A 20,102-nucleotide genomic window follows, 5' to 3' on the forward strand; every position below is an offset into this window, starting at 1 on the left:
CATGCAAACCAAACAGGAATTAATATCTTGTAAAATTGAAGCAAGTGTTTGTATACATAATGTTTTAACGGAATGTTTTAACATCTGCATTTAAAGAAAAGAATGAGCTGCCTTCCTCGTGCTGGTGGGGCTCGGAATTGCTGTTTTGTGGGGGGAGGGGCAGGGGGACAAGTCATGGTCAACTCTCAAAAGGAATTCTGGGTTCAGTTCCTGAAACACACCAAGGTACAACTGCTCTTTGAACCAAATCTCATGCGTTTGTATCTACTGAATAGGAGTGCGACTGAATAAATGCAAGTCTTATTAAAGAAAACCAGCCAAGCGTGTGTTTGTGGTAACAGTAGTAGTTTTAATTTTTGTAAAAACATAGTATTTCTCAGCATCAAAAAAGGGGGTGAGGAGAAGGCCATCTCCCTGCTGGAATGTGCTTCTTTCCATGGACTTGAGAAATTATTAATATTCTGGTCAGGAGAAGGAACTCCATGTTTAGCTTTAGATCATCCAAGCAGAGGGAAGCCATTACTATTTGCACCCATAATGCACATATACACTCCTTTGCTCAAACCTGGGAAGAGCAGCGTTTCGGGTCATATATATCTTCGTGGAAGGAAAGGACCTGTCGGTTGTTCAGTGGTTGTAGGGGACGGTAATTCTTCTGCATCCTCCTGTTTTCTTCTTTGGTGGTAAAATATAGCGAGGTGGTGAATTTCTTCACCTAGAAGGAAGAAAAACAGTGGGATGGGAGGACAAAAGAGAAAAAGTGGTAGCACGAACAAGCTCAGGAAATCCATGCACCAGCAAGGCTAGTGTTAAATTTCCAAATAAAACTTTAGAGTCTGGAATCGAGGTTGCCTTCTGCCATGGATACCCTCTCTGAACGGACACCACCTACTGACCTAAAAGTTTCATTAGCTGTTGCCAAGCCCACATCCACAGGAATTTTGTGTGGCCTTCTTGGCCGTTAAAGCTAAGGTAAAGCTCCTCCAAAATGGCCCCATCTTGGCCTGCTCACAAAGGCACTGTTTGTGAAAAGTTCAAGGTGTGCAAACTGAGAGAACATAGGCTTGTAGTCAACTAAGTTCTCCTCGGAGTAGACCCACTGAAATTAATGAACTGAAGTAATTCCTGTCCATCAATTCTAATGGATTTATTCTGAGTAAGATTAGCACTGAATACAATCCATAAAAAGATCCTGCTGGATTAGGCCAGTACCCTGTCTAATCCAGCATTCTGTTCTCACCAAACAGATGCCTTTTGGAAGCCCGCAAGCAGGATATGAGTGCAGGAGGACTCTCCCCTCCTGCAGATTCTAGCTACCGGTATTCAGAAGCATACTGTCCTTGACAGTGGAAGTAGAGCATAGCCATCATGGCTAGTAGCCATTCATAGCCATGAATCTGTCTAATCCTCTTTTAAAGCCATCTTTAATATCCCATGTACCTGTTTACCAGTGATGTAACTTCCTAAAGGGTGGAGTTACCTGATTTTCTCTTTCTCCTCCTTTGTCTGGGGCTTTGCATATTCTCCATTAAGCTTGAGAGAGAGGCATCCACATGGCTTCTCTTCCAAGATGACCATTACCAAAGACTAATGGACTCCTAATCTTTCCATCTAAGCTAAAGCCTATGTTTTCTGAACATATGAGAGGTCGTGAGTAAACATTATTTATCTTTTACTTAAGAAGATTGTGTCTGTAATTATTTGTGTCTGAGGGAAAGGGTGGACTGGTTGATTCTCATCCCACTGCTTGCATTTATATCTTTGCTAAGAAATAGGACCACGAAACTATTCCTATTTCACACATATTTTTTTAAATGCCAAACAAGTTTAACTATGTGTTGTGTGAAGAAATATTTTATTTTGTCTGTCCTGAATCTTCTGCTTCATTTGGTGACATCCATGAGTTCTAGTGTTATGCAAGAGGGAGAAAACATCTCTATCCATTTTCTCAATGCCATGCATAATTGTATACACTTCTATCATGTCACCTCTTGCTCATCTTTTCTCTAAACAAAAAAGCCCCAGTCTTTCCTCATAGGGCAGTTACTCCAGCCTCTTGATCATTTTGGTTGCCCTTTTCCAACTCTACAACATCTTTTTTCAGGTGAGGGGATCAGAATTGTATTCCAGGTGTGGTTGCACCATAGATTTGTATAATGGCATTATGATACCAGCAGTTTTATTTTCAAATCCTTCCCTAATGATCCCTAGCATGGCCAAAAAACAGTGCAACATTAGCTCAGCATATGGTATTGTTGGTTCTCAAGCTGTTATGCCTGCTAAACCTGATAATTTTGTTGAAACAAATAGCACCAGTTAACTAAAGGATTTATAAAGGCACAATGGCTTGATTCTGGTGTTTAAAAAAAGATCCCAAGCATGGGATTCTCCTTTTTCACAGCTAATAATAATAATAATAATATTTTATTTATTGGTCGCCTATCTGTCCAGGTTAGTGGACACTCTAGGCGACTTACAATAACAAAAAGCTATACATAATATACATATACAAAAACAAACCACAGTCCTAAACAATTTAAAACCAATTTCCAATTAAAACATCATAAAATTAATCCTCCTTAATCCCACCAAAAAAAAAAAGCAGCACACACACACACACACACACAAAAAACACCCAGGCCACCCCAGCTGCGCAAACTGGTTAAACACCCACTATCCACTGCAACCCAGAAGAGTACACCCAAGAATCCCTTACACCAACCTCACCAGGGGACTTTTCTGGGGACCATGCTTGCTCTGTGGAGCAAGTGGTTCAATGAGGTCACAAAAAATCTGGGCATCAGTTGAACTGAGATTGTGTGAGACGCTGGGGTAGTGGAGGGGGGATCTCAAACCAAGGTTCCTAGCAGCAGGGCTCTGTCCCCTTGCCCTGTGTGCTCTTTAGCACCATGTTTCCCTCACAAGCCTTGCAGGCTAAGGTGTGTTTCTCAAGGGTGACCCTTACATGGCTGCCCTACCACCTACCAGATGGAACACTCAGTCAGCTGACCCTACAGAAAAATCAGGTTCCACCAGGCCCAATAAAGGCAAGATCTGAAATAAGGAGGCCAACTCTGAACAGCCTGTCTTGCTGTCTAAGGATCCTGATAGGCCCTCTACCTCCACATGGTTCCCTTTGGAACTTGACCACTCACCTGGCTGTCTTGGGTTACACTCTCCTCCTTTGGCCTATCTGATATCTCTGGCTCCTGCTTTTAGACCTTGCCCCTCTCCCACCCTGGACCATTGGACTGAGAGCTGGCTCTCCCTGGACAGGGAAACCAGATTGCTTGGGGCCAAACTTCCTATAGGACCTGAAAGATTGTGCTCCATTGCAAGGGACTTTGGAATGGTACATTCTGGATTGGCACAGGGGCAGGGGGAGATCTGAATATGAAGTTGTCATTTGTTCTGGGGCATGTCTGTTTCCAAAGAATCCAGGAATCTAAACTCCTAGACCTCATCGGGCTCTGACCCCAGCAAGCTCCATTCTAGCGAACCTAAAGATTTTGTCCTGCAGCAACACACACCAACCACCCTTCTTCAGAGAGAAGAGGTCGATGTTACCCACTTACCACATGGTGAGGCACCTTGATGGGCTCAGGGTAGACGATCCAGATCACAGCCTCATTGCAATATGGGGTGGTAAGGGAGCCCTGGTAGCGGTAATACGTGCTTAGATCTGCCGTGCTCAATAAGCCCCCGAGAGACAATTGCCCACTCAGACCCACAGAGTTTCCTGGGGAAAGAGAAGAAAAGTGAAAACCCAGTTACAGGGACTGTACTAGAAAAATCACGTCATTTTCTAGGAAATTGGGGATGGAGTGGCGGATCTCACCCTTTTCTGGGATTGCTTCCAGGAGGCTGGCCAGAGTCTTCCACGCACTGACAATGGGAGCCTTTATAGATTTCTACAGGGAAATGAAAGGAAGGGGCATCTCTTATAGGTAGGGACAGGTGAGAAATTCAATTCACTTTGCATTTAAAGCCAAATCTATCAAATTTGCACTTTACAAAACAATAGGAAAACTGAAACACCACCATCCTTCGAAATTCACACTTATCCTAATTTTGCAGTGGAGTTCTCCAACCAAAGAATGTTTACAAAAATTCATATTTTTGGAAAGGATGTGTACTGCCTTCAAGTCGATTCCGACTTATGGCGACCCTACGAACAGGGTTTTCATGAGGCTGAGAGGCAGTGACTGGCCCAAGGTCACCCAGTGAGCTTCATGGCTGTGTGTGGGGATTCGAACCCTGGCCTCCCAGGCTGTAGACCAACACCTTAACCACTACACCACACTGGCTCTCTCAAAGAGGAAAGGATACATAAAAATTAATACATTAGTGGAAATAACTTACAAAAATGCATTCTATTAGGAGAAGCGGCTTGCAAAAATGTGTACATTAGTTAAAACTGCATACAAAAATGTGTTTATTAGAAGAACTTCACACTCAAATGTTGAATTTTATGAGCATTTTTTGTTTTAAAAAAATCACAAATCACTGCAGAAACATGGAGAACTGAATTTAAGATTAGAACCATGAGAAACTGGGAGAACCAAAATTGAAAGAACCTTCCGTCCCTAGTTATAGCCCCGCCGGATCAGGCCAGTGACCCATCTAGTCTGGCATCCTTTTCTCACAGTGGTCCACCAGATGCCCAAGGGAAGCCCACAAGGCAGAACTTAGCACAACAGTACTTTCCCCTCCTGTAGTTTCTAGCTATTGGTACTCAAAAACATATTGCCTCTGACAGTGGAGATAGAACACAGTCATCATGGCTAGTAGTCATTGTAGAGCCATTGTCAATACAAGCTTCCTGCCCCCCTCCCTTCTGGAAGATTAGGCCCTAGGCAGCCCACAATAGCCCCAGTGGGTTTAGGGGATCCTGAACCAATCCAGCCTTTGACAACACAGGCACTGGCAAGTCTATGCTGTTCCTCACCTCTATGAAGAATGCCAAGACAACAAATCCTTGAGGGTCCTTTTTCGCTTCTTCCAAACTCATGTTGTCTTTAGTATGCACTATGTGGAGCTAATGCAAGAAAATGAGAGACAGAGGATTAAAATTGAGAACAATGTTCCTAAATTATGCCAGTGGGACAGCAGCATCATAAAAAGACTCTTGGGTTTAGTTCGATGGCCACTGTGAGTCATCTGGCTGGCCACTCTGAGAAAGAGGGTGCTGGACTAGACTAGGTGGGTCTTTGGTCAGATCCAGCCAGGATCTTCATCTGTCGTGGGAGACCTAGGTCCACACCCCTGTCCACCCATAAAACTTACTGATTGGCTGATCTGAGGGCCAAATGACAATGATCCACTTACCGTGGTTGTTGGATAACCATCCTTTGTTAAACTGATTGTTTGTTATACAAGGGATGGAGCTTGCCCTGCACGGAACTGGTCTTGGCCCCTCTCCTGAAGTTAAACTGTCCATTCAAGGGGGGAAATGGCTGGTCAAATAGCTCCTGCTGAGGAAATGTCAGCCAAGCATCTATGAGCAGTAGCAGAGCCGGGAACCTGTTGCTTTGCAAACATTGTGGGACTCCAACTCCCATCATTCCTGACTGTTAGCCAGGCTGGCTGAGGCTGATGGGAATTCAGGTCCAACAAGATCTGGACGGCCACAGGTTCCCCAACCTGCTAATGTTCATAGATGATTGGCTGATGTTTACTCAGCAGGAGATATTTGACCAGATTTCTTCCCCCGAATGGACAATTTGACTTCAGGATAGGGACCAAGCAAGCCCACAGTGCCTTAGGTTCCCCAACTCTGCTGTACGGTGTGATGTGTATGTGAGGGAGGAGGAGGCATCTGGAAGTTTGAATTTGGACACAGGAACAGGAGCTGGGAGCTGGCTGAAACGAGGAACACAGGAAGCTGAGACAGAGCATCAGTCCTTCTAGTTCACTGTTGTCTACACTGACTGGCAGCGGCTCTCTAAGGTTTCAGACAGGGAGTGTCTCCCAGACCTACCTGAAAATGTCAAGGATTGAATCTGGGACCTTCTGCATACAAAGCAGATGCTCTAACCACTAAGCAACAGCCCTTCCCCTTAAACTGAAGCATCCTTGGAGTGAAGTTGCTCTCTTTGGCAACCTGAGTCAGGACTATCAGATATGCTGCCTTCTTCAGTAGTTGGTCTACTCCCAAAGTGCTGTACTTGTATGGGGGGGGGCACCAAATATTACAAGGAAACCCATAAGTCTCCGTGGTGCACTCTCATCCAAAGGCAGCTGCACTCTTCAGCATTGCCCCTGGATTTCTCACTGCTGTGGGGAAAACTTAGTACCACTGTGCCTGGGAAGGCAGTTGATAATTTTTTAAAAACAGGATAAAATAAAATAAACATTGTTGTGGGCTACCTGCCCTTATAGAATATTGATTAGGGATAGATTTTCTCATCAGAGTTCTACATAAGTTTAAAGAGGCCATTTTATCCATTTCCCCCCTTTCTTCAGTTTAACTATACCGTTTTTTTCGTTCAGTTATGGGAAGTCAGCCAAGCTCAGCATGTAACATTAAGAAGATGAGGCTGACAACCCATATATGGCTTTTCCTGCTTCAGTTCCTCTTACGGCTTTTCCTGTTCCCGACTGAAGCCTGACTGATCCCTGTTATACTAGAATGAGGTATCTCCATGTGAATTGAGAGATGGCCAGACTGATAAGTATGAGAAATTCCCAAGATACATTGTCACTTGTTCTTTGTACCGTGTCATTCCCTGTCATTTGTCCTTCATTTATCCTATAAAAGAAGAGTGTCAAGACCCCTAATTTACCAGTCTTTTTGGACATGGTCATTCATTTGACAATCACTGCTGGAAAGTCCAAGGCTTGCTTTGCATTGAAAATTAGTTGGTGAGGAAGTATTCACTCTTAGTTTTTACTGGATGTCTGGACTTATATGACTATATCATATATAACAGTATGCTTTAAAGTTTGAATAATGCTAAAGTTTAACTGAACAGATTTTGTGTAACAGCCTGACATATTGCATTATATTGCTTTACCTTGAGAATTTAACTTTGTTTACTGGCTAGAGCCAGGAATATACATTACCCATGTAACTAAGAATTAAATGTGTAATATAAACATTATTAGTTATTTTGCTGTGAAGACCCCATTATTTTGCTGATATATCCCTAGCCATGAGAGAATCTTTGGTGGGATTTTCCTCTTTTGATCTGCCCCTGTCAACGTCTCCTATGTTCAGAGCCAGTGTGCACTTAGGTCAGCATAGTGTTTGGCAAGTGGAGCTCTGCAGGCTGCAAGATTAAAAGAATTTGTGAACCCTCGATCCTGCGCATTCACTAGAATGAGGTAGTCCAGACTATTTCAGTATCTTGCCCTAAGCCCTTGAAAAATAAGTAGCTATGTGTATATAAAGAAAATATAGTTGTTGTCTCTTGCCTATCTGTAAGGGCTCCTTGAGATTACCGGTATATTGAGCATTCTTCCTGGTTTGCTACCCAGAGCTTACATGGTGGTTAGTCTTTATTAAACACTGGTTCGGATTTTGTTTATGAGGCAGTTATATGACAATGAGCATTCATCCTGATTTGCTTGCATGGTGCTGATACATCTTTCCATTCATCATTCATCCATCCCACACTTTTCAATGCATTTCCCCATCACTTTCCAAAATGCAGAAAGTCTGGGATATTTTTAAAAAATTAGATTTGTTGTGCCAAAGCAACAGAGCTTCAATCCACTTCAACTGCACAAACCTCAATTTCCCATTAAGTGTTCCTGCAAAATAATGACAGGCACCCTCACTTCCCCATCCAGCCACTGGCTGCACTGCTGTGATATCATACATTTACAAACATGCTGCTGACTACTGAGGAGGAAGGTCTGCCCTAGAACGTTTGCCTTTTGCTCAGTGTTTCTCGACATGGGAGGGATGAGGCATTAGCAGGGGAGATGAAAACAATTTTCTCCATCTTCAATCAGCCTATAAACAAGCGGAGGATCAAGATTTCCATAAATCTTGAACTGTGTACACACTATACCTTTAAAACACACACAGCCCCAAGAATCCTGGGAATGGTAGTTTGTTAAGGGTGCTGGGAATTGTAACACTGTGGGGGGTAAACAACAGTTCCCAGGATTGTTTGGGGGGGTACTTTAAAAGTATGGTGCATAATATGCAGCCTCAGTTGCAGCCTCAGTGGGATTATTAAAAAGAAGAGATGGGTTGGTGAGCCTTTAAATGCATTGGAATGTATGGGATAACATTTGCTAGATGCGACATCATTTAATTTCCCCACAAACAAATCAGAATAAATGCTCAATAAAGAGCCAATGTAATCTAATCTCCCCATATACTTAGTGTAAACAAATCAAGATGAATGCTCAGTAAACAAGTCATCTGGGAGTGACCAATATTTGAAAAAAAGAGGGCTGCCAGAATGAGGGGAACAGTGAATATTTTTATCAGTCCAGGCCATCAGAGTGGTAATATGGGGGTATATTGTTTTCTTAACATCCCAGGCAAACTCCATCTCTTAGCACAGAGGTAGCCAACATGATGCTCTCCAGATGGTGTGGACTACAGCTCCCATCAGCCCCAGCCAGCATGGTCAATTGTCAAGGATAATGAGAGTTGCAGTCCACAGCTGGAGGACACCACCACCCCCTGGGTTGGCTACCCTAGTCTTAGCATTAGTTGCTCACTCCCATCACTGCTTCCCCTATTCCTTGACTGGCTCACCTCCATGGAGTAGCGCTTGAGATCAATTGCATGCTCTGAACCTTGATGATGGTTGGTGCCATAGTGAAAGTGGAAAGACTTCAGGTAATACCTTGCCGGAAGGCCTTGACCAGAAATGGTGGCTCCAGTCTTCATTTCAATCTCGGCTGCAATTGGGGGAAAAAAGAAATGAGAATATGTTTTGATGAGTCTTTTCCAGGATACCCCACTACCACCATCACAGAGACAAAACATTAGAGGAACTCATCCTGTGGAGCCCATGTCCCAAAGCTGAGGCAAGTTGGCATTGGGACTGGTCCATCATCAAGTGAAAACTGTGTGGTCAGGATCAAATTAGGGCTACATCCACACCATACATTTAAAGTACTCTGTACCACTTTACCAGTGAGAGTTGTTAGAAGATCCTTAACAAACTAAAGTTTCTAGGACTCTTTGTGGGAAAGCCATGACTGTTAAAGTGGCATAAGAGTGCTTTAAAGCATGGTGTGGATATATTCCAGATGTCTGGAAAAATAGGTCTCTGCTTGCCAATGAATATCTAAAATGCATCTTGGAAGGGTGTAATTTGGAGGGAAGAAGTGGGGGGAGGGGGAAGAGTTAGGGAGCTAACCCCTTCATTCACCACATGCCCCCTGCACTTCCCTTATCCAGCTACTTCTCCCCAGCTTAGCTTTCTATATGTTGGTAAAACAGAAACTGGGAGAGATAGAGTGTTCTGCCCTTAGGCCTATCCTGCAGCTGTTTAGGCCGTGCTGAAATGTGTTCCCGTTTAGGAAATCATCTGGAAGTCTGAAGCTTATTTTTCAAGACTCACAAATTTCTAATTGTGAATTTGTATCAGCAATAGTGAAGTTGTACTTGTATCCTATGCAGGGCCAAACTCGTGTCAGCAGCATATGATTTTATCTGCATCTTAGAATATGCATATACAGGCAGTAAGACTGGTTGTTCACCGACCTGAACTCTTTATCTGATGGCAGGACATAAATGAGAGAGACAGGAATCTGTATAGTCACACACGCATCTCTCCCCCCCGCTCCCATCACACTATAGTAGCACATGCTAACATGACTAAGAAACACAAGCATGGCGGAGCTGTGGAGATGAAGGGGCGAGGCTATGCAGACAGGAGCTGGCTTGATGGTCAATGGGTCTCTTATTCTCAGGCACAAAATAAAAACTGCAACAGGCAATGGAGAAGAGGATTTTCAGGGAAGGAGTGAGAAACTGGGGTCATTAGGGGATGGAGGCAGATTTATCTCCCAAAGGTGACCCTCAGTGCACACCTTTGCTATCTCCCTCCCCTGAAAGAAACCCCATGGAGTGCATCCAGTGCATCTCAACACAAGGGATTCTTGCAATGTGCATGCCTTCTTACAGCACTGTCTGTCATAATGACAGGTATTTTACCAACACATTAATTAAGCAAATCTGGTTGGGCTCACAGTGATCGTGCAATTCCTTGATTCTGAGTTCAGCTCTGAACATGGCTGTTGTTTACTGTGCCACCAGAAAACTCCTGCCTGCTGAAGATGGACTGAACTATGGCATGATAAATGTGCTTGTCATATGACTCTCCACCCTGCCTCATCTGATCACTCTACAGAGGAGAACCTTGCGGAGAACCTTGCTGCCTTACATATTACTTGCAGTTGCTGAAGTCGTCAGTACTTACGGTAGTGCCCTGTGTTCTTAAGGGCCTGTGGCCTCAAGCGGTCCTCATATCCAACAAAATGTAAAGGACCCAGACATGGATCGGCTACTGTTTTCTCTGTGTTAATGTTGATGGGAGACTGCTCTGTGCCACCACAGTAACCAAGGGATTTCCATGTTGCAGGGCCTGGGAAGATGAAGGGAAAGGGGATGTGAAGCCAATGAGGAAGGAGATGAGCCAGAGGCAATATTGACAATTGTTTTCAATTGATTCTTTCTGGGTGGAGATAAGGTTGGGCTTATCAAAAGAAAAAGTGGCTGTCAACTTTCCGGTGCCATATACAAATAATACCATAGCCACATTCATTCATGTGGAGTCACAGCTATTTCCTGATTCTGCACATCTAATTACCAGCAGCAGTCAACATTTTCACTAATTGGTTTATTTATTTATCTATAAAAATATTAATGTACTGCTCTCTCGCAAAACATCAGGACAGTGTATGGCAACATAAAAACATTTAAATGCAATGCCAAACAAACATTAAAATGACTAGCCACTCAGGAGACATTTTAAACAACTGCATAGGCCTCTTGGCACAAATAAAGTGTTCAAGTGATGTCTAAAAGTCAAAAGCAAAGATGCCTGATGACTCTGCTGGAAAAGAATTCCGCAGCATGGGATCGGTGACACTAAATGCCCAACTTCTTGTTGAAGCCAGTCGGGCCTCTGTAACATGGGGGGAACCTAACAGCACTCCTCCAGATGATCTCAGTGATCATCACTTGCTGGTACCTATAACACCTCCTGACTATCCTTTGCACCAAAGCATAGTTGTGAAGCCAGAAGCTCTCTTCTCTGTAGGGATGGGTGAGAATTTCACTCAAATAGAACTTGGCAGCAGACTTCCTGATAGTCCACATGTTCTCTTTACTTACCAGCTTGTGCCTATGATTTGCTAAGTGAAACTGACAAGCCTGTGTGTTTGCTTTGCTTTGCTAAAGTTAAACTGACCAGCCTATGCCTTTGCTTTGCTAAGTAAAATTGACCACACTGCTCTTTGCTTTGCAGCCTGTGTCTTTTCTTTGCTTTGCTAAGGTTAGACTGAGCAGCCTGCTCTTTGCTTTGCTCAGCCCATCTTTGCTTAGTTCAGCCTATGTCTTTGCTAACATTAAACTGACCAGCCCGCTCTTTGCTTTGCTAATGTGAAACTGACCAGCCTGCTCTTTGCTTTGAGAACGAAACTGATCAGCCTGTGTCTTTGCATTGCTCATGTTAAACTGGCCAGCCTGCATCTTTGCTTTGCTACCTGTGAAACTAACCAGATAATCTCTTGCTTTCTCTGATGGTAAGTAGCCAGGATCTCACTTTCTCACAGGGCTAGGAGGGAGAGGAGAATCCAGTATGACTGGAGAGGAGGAGAAAGGGGGAATGGGTGGGCGGACACAGGACAGAGGGAAAGCTGTTTTCATTTCCAAAAAGAAAACATTGTTAACAATATTATTTTTCAAGAGGAAAAAAATCGGAATGGTAAAAGCAAAGTATAGCAGAAGAATAACTAACACAAAATGGATCCGCCTGCCAGTTTGTCAGAATGCAATCAAACAGGCACCAAGAAACGGATCCCATCCCTACTTTTCTTGAAAGCAACCTTTGAGACACAGAGACACGCTAACTCTGTGGGTGGAGAGGAATTCACCCTTCTATGAAATATGAATCTGGAAGGCTGGCTCTAAGGAAGGGGTGAGGAACCTTTTTCAATCCAAGGGCAACCTTTTGGGGGTCCACGTGGCAGTCCACGTGACAGAGGAAGTGGGTGGAGCAACACATTTTAATTTCACCTTTGTACAGTAAGTTAGTTTCTACACCCTCTCACATCCTTTCTCTATCCTCCATCCAGATGTGAGAGTAATTCCCAGTAAGGGCCCATTCCAGCCAAACAAAAACATTCAAGGAGGGTGGAAAGCAAAGCTGGTGAGGGGTATGGCTTAGGCAGAGATGGGGTGGCTGGGGAAGTGGAGGTGGCCTAGGCAAAAACCCAAAGGCCAGAGAAAGGGGCCTGGAGGGCCACATTTGGCCCCTGGGCCTGAGGTTCCTTACCTCTGCTTTAAGATGCATTGTGAGGTTATTAAGAGTACCAAAAATCAGTGCCGGCACCAGGAGTTAGTATCTCTGGGCCCCTGTGACCAGTAGCATAGTGGCAAATTCAGAAGTGCAAGGTCTGTTCATGATGGTCAGAGCTACCACCACCATTCCTTAGTGTTAGCTACTGAAAAGAGTCTCCTCTGTGGCTGACTCTCCTCCATTCACTCTGATTGCTTCCAATCACAGGAAAGGACCAGGAAGCACGTTAGAAGACTCTTCTCAGCGGCCAACACACTCCCCTTTCATGCTGCTTAGCTCATGGGATGCTGGAGGCATAGGGACCCTGCTGGGACCCTGCTCCCAAAAAAGTAACGGGTCTAAGACCCCCCGAGACCCTGGAACACTATACCCTTGCCTGTGATGCCCACAGCCCAGACGTGAGCCCACTGCCAACCCTTGGAGCAGCATGAGGAGCAAGGAAAAGCATCCGCCTTTCCCTCTGGGTTGGGCCCAGAGAGGAAGAGGGCAAGCAAATCAGCAGCAGTCACAGCAGGGGGGGGAGGGGGCTCCACTGAAGGCATCTTCCCCAAGGCCCAGCAAAACCTGGAGCCAGCACTGACCAATAAAAAGCCAAACAAACTCTCCCCCACTTCTGCTTTCTCATGGCTACCTGCCATGAATGTAAATGAGGGCCATTCATAGGAAACAAATGGGAGATAGTACCTTGGGGGGGTTGCATGGGTAGTTACCTAGCAACCATACAGATATCTCTTGTTGTCTCTGATGTGTAACAGGAAGTACTGAGCAGAGACTTGCCTTGAAAACTCCCCCAGTTTCCCCTGCCACTTTTCCGCAAATAAGTCCCCTTTAATGTTGTCATGTTAACAGCAGCAACTGCTATACCAACAGTGGGAACCTCAGTCTGGGGGTCAAATGTGGCCCTCTGGGCTTCTCAATCTGGCCCTCAAGACTCTCCCTATGTTACAGCTTACACCAACTCCGCTCTGTGCCCTCCTCGTGCTTTTGCCTGGCTAGATTGTGTCACTGAAATGTGATAACGCCTTGTATTGGCATGAAGAGAGGATGGAAAGGGGATGTTTGTATCTGTAGAAACCTCTGACTTTTGTGGGTCAGGAATGTAACCTACAGTACAAAGGTAAGAGTCATATCTGTTGCTCCACCCACTTTTTGCCTCTGGCCACACTCACTTTTGACTGGCCCTGCCCACCACCAGCATGTGGCCCCCAGAAGGTTGCCAGTGAGGGAATGTGGCCCCTGGACTGAAAAGTCTTCCCCGCCTTTGTGCTATACGGACAAGCAAAAGGGACCCTCAGGCAGCATTGTGAGGCTGGATACATGATTTGGGATGGCCTAAACCAGGGGTAGAGAATCTTTTTGGTGCTGCAGGCCAAATCCTTATCATTACCGGCCTCACAGGCCAAATTTGACGGGGTGGGGCCACCCACCTGTCAATCACCTGACTTCACAATGTTATCGGGTGCAAGGGACTTGGAAGTCCCAAAGTCGGGGTTTCAAAGCACTTTGCAGGGTGCTGCTGAAACAAGGTCTTTTCGCCTTTGTTTTAGCAGGAGATTTTGATGCAAACCCCTTCCTCATCAGCTGATGAGCAGGGGGTTAAACCCTGCTGCTTTGGCTCTGCATCTTTGCCCTCCTGTCCATTTGATAACATCACAAATGATATCAGCTGATGGGCAGGTGCGCATGGTTTGGGGGAAAATGGACTCATGGGTCAATGTAGGCCCCCTGATTGGGCAAGATTGTCCCATAAACCAGAAGTTCTCCACCCATGCCCTAAACATTCATTTAGATTGAAGACCTGCTCAGATTCCTGTTCAGCTGCCGTTCTTCAGTATGAAGGACATGGAATCACCAACAAGGAACTAAGAACCAATAAGGAACTTCCAACTGGTATTATTTGGATTGGGTGGCCCAGCAGGCATTATGGAATCTCTCAGGCTGAATAATATGGCTCAGAGCTGCCACCTAATCTTCCTTTTCTAGCAAAGAGCCAGGTATGTGGCCATCAGGAGCTCCATTAGACAAGTCTGATGCCCTTTCTGTGCCCCAATTATCTGATCACCCTACTGGAGATAAAAAGTCTTTGCCTTCCACTTTGGGAGGTACCCGTGACCTTGCAAGCGAAACCAGGGAATGCCTGTTTTGCTTACCACAGCTTGGTTTGTCGTAGCACCAGCTCTCTGTAAGAGAAAGAGACAAGGACAAGAAGTTTGTATTATATTATGTAAGAAACTTACAAATACCCCCCATCTGCCTTATTTCCTTCCCCTAGGCAAGGGAAGACTGGGGGTGCCCATGGTTGCCCCAGCATCAAATGAGAACAGTCCATCTCATGCATCTTTCTGGGGACCCAGTATGGCCATTTCATGCCTCCACTTTTCCTGGTCTATACCTACACAGGCACACACAGGGGTCAGGGAGAAATTTGGTTTGGTTAGAATCTTAATGTGAACCTACCTATTTTTCACTTTCTGAAACAGTACATGAACCAAAACACAGCTAGCTTTCTAAGTTTGCACTTCTCAGGATTTTGTGATACTGTTCTCCAACCAAATAATGTGTGCAAAAATGTGTACATTAGGGGGAAATGTGCATAAAAAGTATGCACACATGAAAACAACATAACATGCATTATACTAGGAACATCTGCTTGCAAACATTTGTATATTAGACAAACTTTCATGTAAAATTTGTATATTAGGATAAATTTGCACAAATTTCATGAGGGCTCTTTTTTAAAAAAATTGCAAACTGATTCAGAAAAGTGGAGAATCAAACTTAAGACTGGAAAAAATGAGAAACTAAGAGAAAACAAGCTGATACATTGTCCATCCCTACGACTCATTCTCACAAATCACTAGAAAGCTAGCTTTTAGCAAAAAGAATGCAGATATTTTTAATCTCAGCATTTCCTTTAAATCATAGGAGTTCAACTGAATATATCTCATTGCAGGCTGTTTTTCCTTTTTCCTTTTTCTGGATCCGGATTAACATGAGATGATAGATTACACAACTCAGTAAATTCCTAAGGACTAATGCAACACTTTCTTCCAGGAAACTAACCCAGTTCTCTGGCCTAGTGGCCCTAATGACTAGCCTGTGGCAGACCTAGAAATAGTGAGCCATGACTCTCCAGCCAGAGCCAACTAACATCAAAGTTCTCCATGTCCCTGAGAGTGGGTGTAGATGAGGGATGGGGAATGGGTGGTCCTCCAGATGTTGTTGGGCTCTAACCACGCATCAGCCCCAGCCAACACAGCCAATGATCAGGAATGACAGAAGCAGTAGCAGATGACGTGGTGGTGCAATGGCACTCCCCTGACCTCCTGGCAGTGTAGTTGCTGCTGCTTACCAAGAGGAAGAGTCAGGTGAGTGCCGCTGCCCAGGGCCAGGGCCAGGAATGTCTGGGCCCTTGGGCACCAGCCTGCCCCAGGCCTGCACCACTATAACTCAACACCTCTCCGATACAGGCAACAAGGGGCTAATAAGCCCTCCCATGTGCCCCACCTTACCTCGTGTTGTGTGAATGACACATATGTCTGCCTCAACCAAGATGGCAGCAGGGTCATCAGCCCCTTAGGGAAGCCCTGGCCACCATGTTAGGTGATGGCAGGCTTGCATGCACAGTGCACATGGCATTCACACTGATGGGAGAGGTAGGTGGGGTGGGTGGGCTTATTTAGATTAACTCTGTATTGGGGCAGTGCCTGAGAACTCCCTCTCCGTGATCTGCAGCAGGGTTAGGTTGCAGGACCCGACGCTGCCACGGATCGTGGAACGGGAGTGCCACCCTCCCACCCTAAGGAGGGACCCTTCAGAGGCCTCTCTGGGCCACAGGGGCCCTTAGCCAAGGCCCAACCTGGCCGCCCTCTGGTGTTGGCCCTGCCTCTGCCATCACACCATCCACTACTGGACAGGAGTTGTTGAACAGCAAAATCTGGAGGGCAAAGGTTTCTCCACCCCTGGGGTAGGTTCTTTTCTCTATATTATTTTTAATTAAGCTATTTATGATATGGTGCACAGTGGAGCAGGGACGGACAAGCAGGAAGCACCACCACTAATTTCACATCAGGGATGATGATGTAATCTCCTGGAGCTGTAATCATCTCAGCAAGCCAGATAAATAAGCTTGTCTGAGGGAGAAACCCACCAAATAAGCGAAGCAGACGAAGAGGTAGATTATATGAGCATGCAGGGCTCAAGGTTAAGCACCCACTTTTATTCTGAAAAATCCCAACGTCCCTTTATTATGACTAAGGTTGTGCGAATCTGTTAGTTTTGGTTTCTCTCATTTTTCCAGCCTTAAATTCAGTTCTCTACATTTCCACATCAGCTTGCAGAAAACAATTATAAAAGTTATCATGTCTTTAGCATTTTAGTGCAAATTTCTCTTGACATACACGTGTTTGTATGCAATTTGTATACACATTTTTGCACAGCGCTGGCCACTAATATAATGCATGTGTATGTTATTTCCACGGATATATGCACTTGTACACACACTTTACCTAGTACCACATTACTTGGCTGGAGAACTGCATTGCGAAATTTGGAAAAGAGTGAATTTTGAATTTTTTTGAATTTGTTTCAGTTCCCATATTGCATCGGAAAGTGTAAATTCAGTAGGTTTGCCTTTAAATGTGAATTATAGCAAATTTCTCCTCTATTCCTAATTATGACCAATTACACTTTCACCAAATAGGGGGCAAGCTTTTGTGTTCAACAGAAGTCTTCATCAGACTGGGTGTTAAGCAAAGCAGGAGGTGGGGTGAGCACAAAAAAAAGCTGGCTTGGTATTAAGGCCATAATTTCTGCATTGGCCAAAGATCCATTTTTGTTGTGTAGTCTTAGAAGGGGCCAGACTATGGGGGCTGTGAAGAAAAGTGCCTGCACTTCCTAATTTACCAGCGCACTGCTGACCTTGGTGTGGAGTCTTACCTTCGCAGCTAACGTAGAATCCTCCCAATAGCAGCAGCACCCATAGATGTATTGCTGGTTTCAGTGTGGGGGCCACGCTTTCCATTGCCACCTGCACAGAAGGGGCATATTAGCAGAGGGCCAAAGACCCATCCCACTCAACCTCATCCCTCCTTCAGTGCCAAAACAGTATGTGTGAAATTGTTCATGGTCACAGCCCCTTCCCTTTCCTTGGCTTTGTGATTAGTATAACAATTTATCATAAGAACATAAGAAGACTCCTGCTGGATCAGGCCAAAGGTCACCTGTTCTCACAGTGGCCAACCGGATGCCCATGGGAAGCCCGCAAGCACGCCCTGAGTGTAACCGCGCTCTCCTTATGGGTGATTCCCAGAGCCCATCTACAGACTCATTGGCACACTGCCACTAACAGCGAAGGTGGGACTGTCTCCTACCTCCCCCTGAAATTTCTACAAATCTGATGCCCATCTATGCACTGGGTGTTGCCATGCCTTCCGTGCTTAAGTCTCTTGTCCGCTTACCTTGCTGCATGCTAATTAGCCTAACTAATTAAGTATGCAACTTCAAAGGCTGCGTAAGCTTCACAAAACCACATTTCAAACACTGCCGGTTAAGGGGAAAGAAATGTATTAGCTAAACCTTCCCATATGCCATTATATAACTTGCAGCAGGCTGAGGGGAAGTTTTGGCAGGATCCTTGGGTGAACCGCCTAAGTGATTCTGGTAGATCTGGACACCACAGAACAACCACAACAACCAACACAACCATAATAATAATCCTTGCTTTTCAGCCATGATTGGTTCCCAAAGTGGCCTATAGCAATTAAACAACACCTCAAAAGATGTCCAGTACAAAATAATAAGGGCACCCAGGTGAGTGTATTTTCTGATGATGACCTAGTCTAGGTTCCTGATCCTTTTCTTCAGAGGGAAGGGAGGAAAGGAGACACAGATAGACTGCGGGGCTGGATGAAGATTAAGATGCCAACCCACCTAGACTAGGGATGGGGTTCGGTGCGTAGTTCTGATCTGCTTGTATCCCGGTAGTCGGTCCTTCAGTCCCAATCCACCTTTATTTTTGTTCCCCCTTGCTTTGGCGCTTGCCTCTGTTTTGGGGGTTTTGGGCAGCAAACTTTTTTTATGTAATTTTAACATAAATGCTTCCATGGAATAATAGCGATTGTAATTATGAAGATAATTACATAAAATAGGGGGGAATTCGGGGGAAAATCCCTGTGCCAATTACAGCTGCAGCCCGCCACAAGAAATCAGTGCTGATCCGAAAAGACAGCAGACTGTTGGATTCAGTTAAAATCAGGTACTAAATCCCATTTAGCTTATATTCTCCCCCATCCCTAACCCAGACACAACCCCTCCATCGATCTACAGCAGACATAGGAAACCTGTGGCCCTCCAGATGTTGGTGAATTTGAACTCCCATCATCCCTGACCATTAATCATGCTGGCTGGGGCTGATGAGACTTGAAGTCCAACAATGTCTGCATACACATAATACACTGAAAGCATTTTTAAAGCACATCCCTGCAAAGAATCCAAAGAACTGTAGTTTGTTAAGGGTGCTGGGAATTATAGGTCTGTTAGGGATAATCTACAGTTCAACGATTCTTTGGGGAGGGGAATGTGCTTCAAATGTACACAGCCAACATCTGGAGTGACACAGATCTCCCATCCCTCGACTTGTCTTGTGTGGCTTCTAGCCAGATAAATACCTTTGGAAGGTATCAAAAGGTCCTCTAGTCTAGTCCTACACTTACCCAAGGTCAGAATCATATACCCACCCCCAACACACACACAATCAGGCTGGCCATGGTTCTAGACCTCATTGTGTCTCAAGGTGAGAGCAGGTGATTGCAGAGAGGTCCTTGCAAAGCAAAGAATTGGAGAAGATTACTCATGACAGACAAAAGAGGAGAGTAAGGAGGTTCTATAGAAATTTAGCAACCCCCACCCCCACCTCATCCAGGGAAGAAGATGCCTAGATCCTCCTGCCTTTGATCTCTGCTCTGGAGGAATGCCTCCCCTTTCTTACCTTCTGTATCAGAATCACCCTGGACTGTTGTTGCTGAAGCCTCTTGGAGCTGCCTCTTTGCAAGAGTGTATTACACTTTTTATGGGCCACCTCCCCAAGGAGGAGGGGAGCAATGGGTGAGAAGGATGGGCTGTTCAAAGGTGGCAATTGGACACACCCTGCAGCACAAGAGGGACCTGGACCAGACAAACAGGCACCCACCAGGGGAGGTGCCAATGTCTGGTGATGAACAGGTTGACAATGTATTATTTATGTACTTTGCATACCACAAGGAAGTCATTTGGGCATCCAACTAATTTTAAAAAATTAGGTTATTGATCATCTGACTTTTAATTGGGAAACAAAATCTGTGTGTGTGTGTGTGTGTGTATGAGAGAGAGAGAGAGAAAGAGAGAGATCTTTTTATGAATAGTGTTTTATTGGGATTTCTAGTAAATGTAACAACAAAAACAATCAACGTACAATAAACATGTCACTCTATATAAAATAGAAAAAGAGTACATTCAGCAACAGAAGCTTTATATATAAAATAGAAAGAATACCAGAAAGCAGAATAGAATTAAAAAGCAGGGTACACATCCCACCAAAAGGAAATTAATTATGAGGGTGGTCTAGCT

General features: G+C 44.8%; 1 protein-coding gene and 1 non-coding gene across 2 annotated transcripts; one reads left to right on the forward strand and one right to left on the reverse strand.

The window, feature by feature from the left end:
* Window positions 1-341: 341 nt before the first annotated feature.
* On the reverse strand, window positions 342-19,549 carry LOC133366434 (carbonic anhydrase 4-like). Its single transcript, XM_061589513.1, has 9 exons — window positions 19,486-19,549; window positions 17,436-17,526; window positions 14,648-14,677; window positions 10,395-10,559; window positions 8,720-8,865; window positions 4,949-5,038; window positions 3,839-3,911; window positions 3,576-3,739; window positions 342-715 (listed from the first exon to the last, which is right to left on the reverse strand). Exons 2-9 carry the CDS (start codon window positions 17,518-17,520, stop codon window positions 560-562), a joined length of 909 nt encoding a protein of 302 aa, XP_061445497.1. The 5' UTR covers window positions 17,521-17,526; window positions 19,486-19,549; the 3' UTR covers window positions 342-559.
* LOC133368133 (small nucleolar RNA SNORA8) lies at window positions 2,210-2,308 on the forward strand. The gene has a single exon (XR_009758596.1). It is a non-coding gene; the product is annotated as a small nucleolar RNA SNORA8 (small nucleolar RNA).
* Window positions 19,550-20,102: the final 553 nt, after the last annotated feature.

This window comes from Rhineura floridana, chromosome 11, assembly GCF_030035675.1.
Source record: "Rhineura floridana isolate rRhiFlo1 chromosome 11, rRhiFlo1.hap2, whole genome shotgun sequence".
In the NCBI taxonomy this organism is placed as follows: Eukaryota; Metazoa; Chordata; class Lepidosauria; order Squamata; family Rhineuridae; genus Rhineura; species Rhineura floridana.

Coding starts and splice junctions, on each gene's coding strand:
- LOC133366434 (XM_061589513.1), bottom strand. CDS start 17,520: ATGGAAAGCGTGGCCCCCACACTGAAACCAGCAATACATCTATGGGTG. Junction 14,678..17,435: donor ATTCTACGTTAGCTGCGAAG/GTAAGACTCCAC, acceptor TTTCTCTTACAG/AGAGCTGGTGCTACGACAAA. Junction 8,866..10,394: donor TAAGAACACAGGGCACTACC/GTAAGTACTGAC, acceptor CCCCAATTGCAG/CCGAGATTGAAATGAAGACT.